Source organism: Lissotriton vulgaris, chromosome 12 (assembly GCF_964263255.1).
Source record: "Lissotriton vulgaris chromosome 12, aLisVul1.2, whole genome shotgun sequence".
Taxonomy (NCBI): domain Eukaryota; kingdom Metazoa; phylum Chordata; class Amphibia; order Caudata; family Salamandridae; genus Lissotriton; species Lissotriton vulgaris.
Window position 1 is genome coordinate 85,689,444 of NC_141700.1, and position 14,283 is coordinate 85,703,726.

The 14,283-nt window shown below is 41.3% G+C and overlaps 1 protein-coding gene across 1 annotated transcript in view; it reads right to left on the reverse strand.

Moving 5' to 3' along the window:
• Positions 1-6,737: 6,737 nt before the first annotated feature.
• The window catches only part of LOC147673407 (TRPM8 channel-associated factor homolog), a 36,984-nt gene continuing 29,438 nt past the window's right edge, over positions 6,738-14,283 (reverse strand). The window contains exons 7-8 of the mRNA XM_086947264.1: positions 12,108-12,445; positions 6,738-9,423 (exon numbers count right to left, since the gene is read on the reverse strand). Coding sequence (XP_086803390.1) covers positions 9,172-9,423; positions 12,108-12,445 — 590 coding nt within the window. The 3' untranslated portion in view covers positions 6,738-9,171. The remainder of the gene's footprint in view (positions 9,424-12,107; positions 12,446-14,283) is intronic.

A 14,283-nucleotide genomic window follows, 5' to 3' on the forward strand; every position in this document is an offset into this window, starting at 1 on the left:
ACCAATAGCTCAAACTTTCCAAATGCGAGACCTATTGCATTTCCAATGCTTGTTTTTTTCATTACTGACCCAACTCTGATTTGTAATTAAAAGCGGGAAAAAACGTGGCAGCATGATTTTGTTGTCTTGCGTATGAGTACTGCGCACACCTACAAAATGTCCCAGGCAGTCACATCATATTCTTTTTTTTAATCCTTTAACCATACTGCACATTATCAGAGATGCTGTGCAGCAAGTCTAAAAACCATTGACAAAGTCGGTAATGTTTAATCAAGTGAGATCAGCAGGCCACACTCCCTTCTGACTGACATAAATGGTCCGGTTAGACCTACGAATTCACACAAATCGAGTGGCTGCCGCCACTGCTTCATAGCAACAATCCAGCACAAGGACAGTAGGCCCATGCCAATGCCATAAAAAACTTGGCATGCTTGGTGTAGTTCTGCAGGTCATAGACCCATTCCTGGACCTTGGCGTTGGCAGGGACAGTAACAAACGCTAGATTAGTGTGATAACTGTGCCCGTAAAGATCTGATTATCACATTCACATGTTGTCAAAGAAATTAGGACGGGGCACATGCACAAGATATTCCATCCCAACAGATGCCACCCCCCTCTCTCCCATGGATCAGAATATCCAGAGCCGTACTTCTCCATTGGAGATGTCCAGTCACAAGCAGGAATGTCCATCTGCATTCCCATGTTGCATTCCAGCTTGTGCTCTACAGTGAAATCTATGCCTCGCTCATGAGGTAGACTATCTTAACAGCCTGGGGTTCTGACTGTTTATAGCCTTCAACATCTGCCTGGATCACAAACTTCATGCCAAACAAGTAATGCTGGAATCTCCTCTGGGCTCACGCTATCTCAAAGCAAACCTTTTCAACGGCAGATCAGTTCTGTTCCTTGGGAAGCAATCTGTGGCCCATGAATCCCGCTAAACGCTCCCTACTCTTGTCATCAAGTGGAGTCAGCGCCGCTACAACTGCTCTGTCAGAAGCTTCAGTTTGTATAATGTTGTGGTGACCAGAGGTGCCTTCAACACAATGGCATTGATCCTCAGAGGCCTTCTGACACTCCATATCACTTTCTTAGGCTACTTCTTGCATGTTAATGCTGTCAAGGGCACAACTGGAGACCCATAATTGGCCGCCAAGTTCCTGTGGTATCCCGAGAGTCCTAGAAGGGTTCTCACCTGAACCTGGGTGGCAGGAACCTCGCGCTCCAATACAAACCGGAACTTAGCACCCACCCGTGCCTTCCTTAAACTCAAGTTAGACTACAGACGATTCCCCACCTGGCACTTGGTTGTTTTGAATACCAGTTTTGCCTGCTCTTTCCTACCAAACACCTGTTCCAGGTGCCCCAGATTGTCCACCCAGGAACTGCTTAAGACATCAATGACGTCAAGGTATGCCAAAACAAACGCTGTGATATAACATAGTTCACTGAGCACTGGAAAGTGGCAGGAGCATTCATGAGCCCAAAGGGGATCACCCTCATCTGGTACAAGACATCTGGTATGAAAAGTGTAGTCTTCTCCTTGGCACTTATTATCTTTCAATAGCCACTGGTCAGATCAAAGGCCTTTAATCTTCCAAGCTAACAAGTGTGGTCTACGTTACAGGTATTTGCGGTATGTGACTGGGTAAGGTTTGTGCCTAATTTATGGCAGTGGTTTCCAGGGCTTGACAGGTAATTGTCTACACTGGCTCTTGTGACAGTCTGCCACACGGTGGCGCTGTCTGTGTAATTTAGCGAGATACATTAAAAATGACCATTACCTGTTGCCAAAGCCATTCTTATAGCTTTGGGGGCCTTAAATAGTCTGGATTGTCTCACTTGTGGCTGTGATGGTTAGTAGTTGTGTTGGCAGCATCATTGGCAGCGATGACAGGTGCAAAAGGTGGTGCCAGATGCAGTTGCCGCCTGTTGAGGGCCCTGGCACTTACTTTGTTACCAATTAAGCACTGTATAAGGGTACAATCGCGACACTGGGCATAAAACTCATGTAGACAACAACCAGCGTTATAGTTCCAGGCTCAGCAGCACTCCATACTGTGGGAATGTGTCACTGTTGCAGTTTGTGACTAAATTAACGAATGCGCTTATATTTTTGTGTCAAAGTGTGAAACAAAAGAAACACAACATTTTCACGTAAACATGGGATTTCGAGAGGCCCTTCTAATACTTTAAACAGGAGCACCACTTTTCTCGCACTTTTTAGGTCTGGCTTTTGAGACCACAATAGCTGTTGCGTCAAACTTTCTCTAAACAATTGCCTGACTTTTGAGACAACCTTTGCTGTCTCGTCAGACTATTGTTTTTCTAACAAAATCCACAGAAATATACATAGATAGATTGGCTTTTGCTAAATGAGTTTCGCCCACCGTTCTGTTAAAGGGGCATTCACAGTTTGCTTCCACCCACCACAGGATACATGAATGGGTAATAGTGTCAGATACCACTCTAAACATTGGCTCCCTTCACTTTGGGTTTCGCACAAAATCTGTGCACATTGTTCATGTATTCATAAAAATAGTGCATTTTTCTTCAGTGGCAAAACTGATTCAAAGTATGCTGTCTTACATTATACGTTTTTTATTTTCAACTTTACATAATGGTTATTTATTTTGCATGGAACTTTGCAAGCTCAGTTAAACTACGATATGTTTTTGATCTCCTTTGTATAAGTGGTATTATAAAGTGATTAAGTGATAATCCTATTCCATTCACAAACTATAACAATAAAATGCATAGCACTACTGAAAGGCTTTTTATTTTAAAGCATACGTAGTAAAACAGCCATATCAGTGAATATTTTTTAAATGTACAATTTTACTGCAAGCATTTGGTGGATAAGTTTAGGTGGTGGCATATGTTCTTTTATTTTTATGGCTCAAGCTTGTAATAAAAAATATAAATTAACCATCACACTAGCTTACCAAGGCTGGAGGTATTGGCTTTGCCAATGTTTGTTTACATTGATGAGCAGATCAGCAGCTGCAGTTGTGTGCCAGTAATTCTTCTCATTCTCTTGGGCCTGATTTTAAGGAAAGATTGGGAGCGAATGGCCTAGACCATAGGTGGTTCTTTACATATCAACGAATCTTCCTCAGCCCAAAAAATGAAGTTGACTTGAGGTGGATCCTATGCCATATATTTCCTTTATGTGGATCCTTAACTATGTATGTGTGTTCTTATATAGCGCTCGACTTACCCTAGGGCATCTCGGCGCTTGCCTTGGGAACCCGTCCTGGTTTTTCCCTGTGAGATAACCCATACTGGGCATCCCCAAGGTGAAAGCCAGGCATCCCGCCGCGGGGGGGCCGTTGTGGAGATTAAGCAAGCTAATGCCCAGAGTTGCAGAGTGTGAACCCGTGATTAGAGTGGGCACCGAAGCGAGAATTATCGAGTCCAAGGACAATTGGGCTCAAGACCCTGCAGCGTTGGGTTTTGAACCCTGGTCCCGGGTCTGACCTCTGCTTCAGGGTATGCCTCCTCTAACCAGTGAGCCACACTTCTCCACTTTGCCCTATCACGCTCACAACCAGAAATATTTTTCCTTTAACAATATGTGCATGATTGGGCAAATTAGGAAATTAAGGGTGACCCATGTAAAGTGAAGGGCTATTGCATGCAATTTGGGTTGACTTTTAGAAACCCAGGGAAATGTGCTGTGAGGAAAAAAAAAAAAAAGGAGGAGTGTGTCTGTCACACAATATTGGGAAATCAAGGGTGACCCATGTAAAGTTAAGGGCTATTGCATGCAATTTGGGTTGACTTTTAGAAACCCAGGGAAATGTGCCGTGAGGAAAAAAAAAAGGAGTGTGTCTGTCACACAATATTGGGAAATTAAGGGTGACCCATGTAAAGTTAAGGGCTATTGCATGCAATTTGGGTTGACTTTTAGAAACCCAGGGAAATGTGCTGTGAGGAAAAAAAAAAGGAGGAGTGTGTCTGTCACACAATATTGGGAAATTAAGGGTGACCCATGTAAAGTTAAGGGCTATTGCATGCAATTTGGGTTTACTTTTAGAAACCCACGGAAATGTGCCGTGAGGAAAAAAAAAAGGAGTGTGTCTGTCACACAATATTGGCCTGTCCGTTATATGATCACTTCTTGGTTGGATAACCGATGTTAAAAGGAGGTGGTGGGCAACAGGACTGTACATGCGTAACTGATTAAACATCATATCAGCATTGTATTAAGATTTTAAGAGGATATGCTAATTTTGTATACTTTAATCTTACATTTTGTGTTTGTATTTTTAATGTTGATGTGTTTGATTCAAAACGTTTTGTTATTTGATTTGTCAATGAGCAAACATTTATTTTAGAATATTACATCTCTATGTATTGGTGTTCCTAAGATTCTCGTTGCCCCTCTTAAAGCAGCTCTTTACAATGCTATTTGATGGATTCCAGAAGTAACAAGCATTTGCAATGCAATAGGTCCTGCATTTGTGGGAGCTTAAGCTATTTGCATTGTAAATACCAATGCCTTATCATTTATTGGTTTTGATAATTAACACATAAATAAAAGTCATTGGAACACATGCATCATTGTAGGCAATTGTGATTCTATAATAGCGATTATTAAGGAATCGCAATTGCCTATTCATGTAGGTTTTGCTAAAATATTAGCGATTCCTACATATTCTTTAAATGCAAATTGCAAATTGCGATTTGCGATTAAGGAATAGCTTCCCTTTCATTTCTAGAGACTCATAGGAATGAATGGGAATTGCAAGCGCCATTTGCGACTACCAAATAGGTATTTGCAAATTGTGCATGCAATTTCAAGGGTTCAAGGGGGCTAAAAGGACACCCTGAGGCATCCCCGGAATGGGCATGTGATCACAAGTTGCGCACACACATGCCCCAAGGACATATGTGTGTGCAACATGGCTCTTTAAAAAATGCACTTTTGTGCATTTTTTTAAGTTTTCGCACATTACCATCAACTTTAAATTGATGGTAATTTGCAATCACGTTTGCAGAATCACAATTTTAAAGTGCATCATGCATTGCATTTAGGGAATCGTAATTTGCAATTCCCTAAATGCATTCGCAATTTAGGTAATCGCAAAATGTGCGTTTTATGATGGCTATGACAAGCCAATGAAAAATAAAGGCAGAGTGGGCGGGGCTTCAAATCCATACTAGAATACAGCATGCCTCGTAGTGCAGCGCCCTGCCCAGGCTTGACCGAAAAATGAGGATGGAGCCTATGTTTTTAACGTTCCAGTGCTTCCTGACAGACTGAAGACTCTCCCCATCTTTAGCCAAAGCAATTATCGAACATTGGATATTAGAATGTAATTAGAACTTCCAAAATATTAAGAACATTGTTTTTGCTGTTACCGTGGTGGAATATTTTTCTGTTTACGTGATGTAATACTGGAGAACCAACCCTGAACTTATGCTTCTGCATCAACTCTTTAGGTCTAATGTGCCCTATATGAAACTGATAATGAATAACTTCTAAATAAACACATGAGATATGTGCTCAAGTTGTCTTGCATTGTACATAAAACTCTTCTTTCTAGAAAGCCTAACTATATGGTGCAGAAACTATTAATTTCAACTGGACCTTGCTCTTTCCTGAGGACTGGTATTCATCTTTTTAAAATCCATTCTTTCCCAAATGAAAAGACTCTTCAGCAAGATTTTCTGGTAATCCTTTCCTTTGAAATCTACATAAGAGATGTAAAATGTGTGCTCCTACCTTCTTTCCCAGTTATGACCCATATTTAAACTCTGCTTTCTGTGTCACTGATCCTATTGTACAGAACATGCAATATAAATACTGTAATTGCACCTATGTATATTTGAACACCTGTTATTTTAATGATCTTTTTCTGTTCAGACAAAAAATGTACATGTCAAATTGTTGTGATGATCTTTTGTATATGTTGAGCCTCATTCTTAGAGGACCTGTAGTCTCATTGTAGCTGCAAACCCCCATCTGCATCCAAAACAGGAAAGCAAAACCAGGACAAATTACGCCCAACCAGGATGTTGGCTACCTCAATCTGCAGAACTAAAAAAATGTGCCAAATCATAAGAGCACCTTTGTGTAATGCCACTTCCTGCACCCGGGATTTGTTCGCCTTTCTTAATTATGTGCATTAGTGATCCGATTATCAGGATAACGACCGGCTCTGGAATTGATTTGCATTTAAATTAATTTGATTTAAAGTAATAGCCTTAAAGCTTACATTGACCGGACCCTCCTGCACCGATCCTGGTTCTGGTACAGTATGCGGTATGTCGTGTGCAGAATGCTGGTGTGTATTGTTTTTATTGCTGATGGCACCGGGCCATCCACAGTACTGTACTCCAACTGGATAAAGAAGTTACTCCTTGGCTCTCCAGGGTGTACTGAGTCAATCACTTCAGGTTTAGAACAGGCGGGTGAAGAAACAGCATCCATATTTAAAGGGAAGTTTCCTTATTCAAAAATATAAACAGCCTCCTAAGCTTTTCTAACAGCATCTCTATTCTGCTCTTTTTCTGTCTTCACAACAACATTCTAAATGTAATGTTGATGACATCACAGGTAGGAAGGTACCAAGAGGTAAGGGGGCATCATGAAAGCTAAGGGACTAGAAGGAAGAGAAACATAAGGAAAGATCAACACTTCGCCCTAAGATATTACAAGACTGGTCACAAACTCAGATACACCAAAAGAAAGTACATCAAACTCCATAAATGTAATGTCCAGGCAATGCTAGATTTATAAAGAAGAACCAAACTTTTATTAACAGGTACAAGGAGAGCATTTAAGATTACAACAGCTTAAAACAAGAAAGTGCTAGCATCTTCTGCGGCAGAGTTCAGATTACAAGCACTTTATAGAGGATATGTACTTTATCCTAGTTTTAAAATTAAAATTGAGCCTTATCACTAAAGTAGTCATAGAGGGCAGTATTTGTGAAAATTCGGCTGCCTTTGAACCTCATGAGCTTACCCTGGTTTTTGTTAGCACAGTTGATGGAAAAGAGTTACCGGGTAAGAAAATACAATTTATAAAGATTACCGTGATAGGTTTGCCTTTTTGTTACAAAGGTTTCTAAATCTAGGAACACACTCTCCCAAACTTGTCAAATCACAAGGATGCAATCACGGCTGCTGAGTTTCAGGTTAAAAAATATTCAAAAAAATCAATCCCCCAAACACCCAGCAGTGAAACGTCAACAATGTTGAATGCTTGCATAGCCCTTGGGGTGTCATAGACTTGCTCACGATTACTGGGTGGCTTTGTTGCATTAGGAGGCTTCCCACAGATGTGTCAGTCTGTCAAGCAGTGTACAGATCTTCCAAGCAATCAGGTGTCCGGTCCTCTCAAAGTGGAGCAGTTCATTTATATTCCCAATCTGGGCCCAACAACAGGAGCCTCCCACAATCCTTGCCAGCCTCCAACAGGAAGGCAAGAAATGACTAGTACAGGTTCTGCATATATTTCAACATCCACATGTGAAGATAACCTGGCAACATGTTTGGTTCAAAGCACTTACATATATTTCACATGAGGGCGTAGGCTGGAAGCCTGATCCAACCAAAGGGTTGAACTTTTAAAGTTGTACTCCTATCCGCATGTTTCAGTGTCCAGATTTTGGGGCCTAAATGCCTCACTGTACTATGGTTAAGAGATCAGCATTCGGATCCGCTCGTAGTCAGAATGCAGGTTGACCCCAGACGTTTGCAGCCGGGTAGCTGACTGTAGCACAGGAATGCGAGCCACAGACGAAAAATGGGCAGGGTTCTTTTTCTGAGCAGTAAAGTCTCATACGCAAAACGTCCAGTAGAAACTTAGCTCCATGCAGATGATAACAAAATGGTTTTATGAACCAATTCATACTTGCCAACATTCTTGGACCAAAAATAAGGTTGGAATTTTCCAGTTTTGAAACCAAGAATTACCACAATCATGACATAACACAATGTTTATTTGTAAGATGAATATCTATCTTTGGTTCTTCTGGTGCTGAAATAACAAATGTTTAATGTAACCGAAGTCAAAGACACTCGTTTTCAACACATGATCTTTCGCCTGAGTTTAACATCAAAGGAAATCACATTACATTGTAGGTTGGACCACGTGGCGTCTGACCCAGGCTGAATCCTGAGCAATAAATGGCATGACAATAATTAAAAAAACCTGTGTGTACCTTGGCAAGAGATAAACTATCTAACACATCCAGTGATGTTAATCAGTAACTTTATCATTGAGTGGAGAACAAGTTTACCTCTTAACCGGTTACATTTGCAACTTCCCAGTAAAGCAAGAGGATAAGGCAGAGAAATCTGTCAGGAGAAAAACACATTGCTTACCCTCAAAATCAGATGACCAGGCAGAAGCAGTAAATGGCAACATATGCATGACTTAAATGACAAAAAAAGACAACCTTTGTGAGGCGTCTTGGATTTAACCTCACGGAGACGTCCATTGATTTAAATCAGAACTCCTGAAGAAGAATTCGCAGAATTTCACCTCTTAACACATTCAATCCACAACTCCACCAAAAGCTGTAGATTACTCTGATAAATCTGCAGGCCTGCATTTCTGCCAAAATTGCAATCCCTTACCTCTTAAATCATTTCACTTGGCATGAATGTTGATCCTTATAGATAGTAGGATTTGAAACATTTGGCAGTGGGTCCTGAACGCCTAAAAATAGAAAGCATTTGTTTCCTATAACTCTGTCACCAAACAATGTTCATTAACACTTCTAAAACATTCAAATCAAAGGAATTTTATTTGGATGTGACTCGCTGTTGCAAAGTGTATTCTTTTTTGACTGATGGAGGCATTACCTGTATGGATCAATAAATATTCAATCGCAATTGACTACATCTAGAGAAGATGCCAAAGTTCATGGGATTAGAGATACCTACAAGTTTATTCTAGAGATTTAGAAAGATCGTCTCTTTTCTGAGTACGGGATCTCATATCAATCTGCGGAAATATTTAAATCTGAATGGAATTACTACAATAGTTTTTATATTGCACTTTAACAGAAAGCGATCTGTGTTTATAAGTCCACCACGGCTTGCTCCATGTTGCCCATGGTGTTTTATTAAGCGTCTATCACTTGTTGAACTACAAAGATATCTAAATGTGGTTGATTCAAGCATTGCTTTTGGGCCCATCTCTCCCCGTGGCTAGGCCTTAGCAAGGTAGCGCTTCATGGGGTTCTCCTCCCACTCGGGCAGGGAGGACAGTTTCTTTGACACCTCATCAGTAATTGGCCAGTCCCACGACTTGAAGAAGGGCACCAGGTTCTTCTGCACCTGCAAGGAGAACTTTTCCGCCCACAGGTTCATCTTGAAATTGTTCTCGTTCTTGACATCTTTCATCTTCTGGTAGTCAGAGAAGAGCTGAATGAAGGGAGCCCAGCCAAAGCTTTCCTGCAACTGGAAGAAAGCAAGAACCAGGTTCAATCGCTTGCACGTTGGCGACCTTTCAGCGCTCAAGAGAGCCATTGTAAATGACCCTCCTAAACAATACCTGGAACTTAATCTAGGTCCATTTGAGACTGCATTCATGTTCACACCCATGTCCATTATAAGTAAGAACAGAGCTGCTACATGTGCAAGAAGAGGAAGGTTAGATTTGCATAAGGAAGTATAGCATTGGTCCTGCAAATCCACAGGAAGAGTATATTTTCAGATTACCCAAGGTCTGTAAACGATTCCTATTTATATTAATGGTATGTAAATCTATCTTGTGTTGGTAGCCAAAGTGCTATGTATCTTCTACAAGGTTGGGATCGGCAAAATTCCTCGACGTTTTTGCACAGAAGGCATTAAATCTGTAGAAGGTCTCAATCGCCTGGTGCACGCACTAACAACATCTACAAACATAAATGCCACAAAAATATGATCCACAAATTGGCATTCTTCTTCTGTACTAATAGACTGTGGAATAATGTCTACCTCTACAGCAAACCTGCTCATTATCTTCTGAAATTCAGAATATAATTACAGACAATATTTCCAGGACTTATTGCTCACTAGATGAACCGACAAATCAGTTGTGTTCCACTGCTGACTTTGGGGGTCAGTTGGCCAACAATTGGCCTCCACTACAAATTGGCAGGAGCACTGAACGCACACTATTTGAACCCACCATCTCATCGACAGTTCGGACATGCAGGTTTTCCGGAAGAGAGAACCTTTTCTGACTCACCATTGGGAAACTCTTACCCCAGCAGAGATGTTGGCATAAATGGTTTTTGAGTGCCTGGCTTATTTTCAGAGGGATCCTACAATTACATTGGCCATTTTCAAGACTGACTCTGACATGCACAGCATTGCACTACTACATGAGAAATTCCAAAAGTCCCTTGTGTGCTGGTAGAAAAGTCCCAGTTTATCAGGCACTCCCTTTCTTATCTTCCAAAAACAAACCCTGCTTTGCAAGTTTTTCTTCAGAACAAATATATGCTGCTGACTTGTGCGCCACACTGACTGAGCAGCACCTGTATTTTACTGAACTTCCTAGGGTCACTGATTTTTAACATGCAAAAACAGGATTACAGAATATTAAAATGAATTAAGCCTGATATATGCCTTTTTATACAATCGTCCGTCACTATTCAAGGAGGAGTCATTACAATTCTGGTTATATTTTCTCCAATTAAATACACACTCATGGAGAGTCTATATATACATACGGGGTGAAATCGCACATATTTGCTCCAAACCACCACTTGATGAAGTGCTCCTAAGGGTGCCCGCTACTTACGTAAATCATTGGTAGTAGCGAGGAGGTACCTAAAGATGAAGCGTGCACTGGAAGTGGATGAGGAACATCTTTTTTAAAGAAATATCTTCACATGGGTATTGGAGACTAAATTACCCCATCTTTCTCTCAGATGGTGTTGCATAGATAGGTGCACAATGTCATGACACCACATACATCTAGCCAGTCTTCCTGATACATTTCATACAATAAATGTGTGCATAGGGAGGTAGTATAAGGTAGCTCCCTCAAGTTCCTCTCTTTACTCGTGGATTGGTTCACCATTGGCCAGTGGACCTGCCATTGATTTTGTTTTTCCAGTAAAGCATCCCTGGCCATGCCTAGGCAATCATCAATAAACATGACACTAAGTTAGCCTTTAAATCCTAGTTCACCCAGGTCTAGCCCTGGGATTCTAAACTTTGATTAAGCTTCAACCATGCATTTTAACTTTATCCTCTATTGGCCATATGTATCAAGCAAATTCGCATTTACAAAGGCCGAAATTCGCAGAATTTCGGCCTTTGCGAATGCGAATTTGCTAAATGGTATGTATTAAACAAAATCTGGTGCAAAACAAGGAATCGCTAAATTTGCGATTCCTTATTTTGCATTTGTATTTAAGGAATCGCAAATTTTGCGATTCCTTAAATGCAATGTATGAAGCAAAAAACATTTGCAAATTTTCCTTAAGGAATCGCAAATTACCACCAACTTCTAGTTGGTGGTAAGTTGCGAATTCCTTGAAAAATGCACATTTTTGCATTTTTCAAAGTGCCATGTGACGCACATACATGCCCTTAGGGCATGTATGTACGCCACATGTGCACCCATGCATATTTCAGGGGTGCAACAGGATGTCCTTTGGACACCCCTGCACCCTTGAAATTGTTCTCAATTTGCGATTCTCAAATTGCGAACGCAAATTTAGAATAACTTCCCATTCATTCCTATGGGCCTCCTGGACCATAGAAATGAATGAGAAAGTATTCCTTAATTGCGATTCGCAATTTGCTAATCGCAATTAAGGAATTTTAAGAAATCGCAAAAAAAATGCGATTTTGTACATACATACCTATTTGCGATTCTCAAATAGCGATTTCTTAAAAATCGCTATTTGAGAATCGCAAATCAGGTTGATGATACATATGGCCCTAGGTCCCAAACCAAGCTACCACTTGAACCTCGCTTTATGTAAACAAAAATCATTCATTCCACCCTGTCTTCCCCTACAGCAGTAACAATCCTACCTTTCAGATGTTCCTATTATCTGTTCTTAACCATATAAGATGATCATCTGTACTTAAGTATCCAAAAAGTATCCTCACTTGAACATCTATATCCTTATATTTACCATCAGGTATGTCTCCAAGGCAGTCCACACGGACCAGTCCTTCAGCTTCGCACCGTTCTTCAAGAACTGCTGGATTCTTTCTTCCCTGGACTTCGGCGCAAGAGCTGGATGAGCTTTATCCCTTTTAATTCCGAGAACGTTCTCATGTACGTAGACAGACCACAGATTACAGGTTGCTTCTGTGGTGTGAGGCGGGATTTCCCATTCACGTTTTTGCTGGTTGTGTCCCAACTCGTGAATAGGACCCCACAGGCCATTGGCTGCGATGTGCTCCGCATTGGTCAGCTCTTTCGCGGAAGGCAAGTGGCACATGATGGGATAACCCGCATGCATCCACCCTGAAGACAGAGGACAAAGACAACAGTTCAGTTTTTGATAGAGGTAACAATGCTTTATTTTACAACAAAATAAGACAATTGCATCCTTGAGCAAAGTTTTCCATACAAGCTGCTTCCAGGACAAAATTAAAGGTTAGTATTTTCAGTAATTCTTTTACCAGTGGAAAAGAAGGTAAAATCATTATAAAAAATTATAGATAGTATCTTTCAGTCAGAGTAACTGATTGGTAACATCTGAAGGCAGACCCATGTTTCCGAATACCACTGAAGTGCTGGGAATCCTTACCGGGGCACACTTATGGATTTGAAAGCTCACATTCTATGGACTTAGTAAGAAAAGGTTATCTTTATGATGAATCTATTAATGATAGCCTATAGAAAGTCTAAAAGTAGCCTGATTAAATAGCTGGAAACTGCCTCAATAGTTTTTTTCTGGAGTGCACTGTACACCTTGTACCAGAAACTCAGCAAAAGATTGGAAGAAATGCTCATTTGTACAGATGAAAATCAAATTCCCCAAGAACGAAAGCGAAATCACTCCGGAGCAACCCATAGGCTTGACTGTAGACAGTCTACATTTCAGGAACGCAGCGAGCCTGAAACCCTCCATGAACTTGACTGAAGTTATGGCGACTAGCAAGAAGTCTTACCTGAGAGGATCTATATACAGGTTGAGGACATGGGATGGGAAAGCATTAGTCTGCCTAATCCCAGGGCTTAAGTCTTATTTAACTGCCGGATGTCTGTCAGTGGAACAGCTGAAGAAGGTAACTCAATCACCGCTCAAACACTGAGGATCAAGAGTCCCAAGGTGGTCCTTTAGGCACCGGTGGCCAGGGCTAATTCTGCACATGTACCTGGATCCCTGCCTCTGCCTATTGCATGGAAAAAGAAATAACAGCATCCACTAAGCAGGCGATTTGATAGGTGTTTCAAGGCAATGTCTAATATTAGAAATTTTCACAGTCTACTGTGCTGTTTTCAGGCATCTATTGGGAAATCCGCATGTGCCGTGAGGCTTATGAAATGGAAGGCGAGGTCCTCAAGAACCAGGCACTTGAGCAGATTGATGTAAGGATGCGGCGTGGAAGTCTCCTATTTTGAGAGGGTCCATCCTCTGCAGATTCCTGTGTAGTATTTACAGGATGTCTGAGAGCCTCGCCTAGCAGAACTAAAGCCAGGCTACCCGAATGACACTACGACCAAGGCTTCCTTCACATTCTGAATGGCAACCTGGATCAGCTTAGTCAGAACCAAGATGTGTCAAAAGGTTGTTCTCCATCAGTCAACAGATGTCTCCTGGCCTGGGGATTTGGTCTTCTCCTTAAGAGGAAGGAAACTGTTTACACATGTATCACAAAGCATGGATAGTTTAACACCCGAAAAAACTCTGTCAATGACTTTTTAATAGATTCATCGTTCACAGCTGAACTTGCAGAGCAAGGCTGATGAGGTCTGTTTTCAAGTTGTGGAGTCAATGTGATAAACCATCAGAAACAAATTGAGGACATTGGCTCACTCCTACTTTTGCTTGCCACTAAAATGCATTTTATTAGGCCAAGAAAGCACTTTTAACTCCCAAAAATGTATGAGGAAAAGATGTATTGAATCTGTTTCAAAAGAATGCTACTGTGAGCCCACCAGCAGAGCACTTAGGAGTTAGGAATGTCCATGATCGGTGGAATAGTAGGTGAAACGGGCAGTGTCTAGAAGGCCGGCAGCATGGGCCAAACATCTCACAGAGAACTTGATTAACAGGAAGAGGCTCAGACTTCTGGTCCATTACCATATCAAAGGAACAGCCTTCTGCAGCTGCAGGCAGCGCACGTGGAGATCTG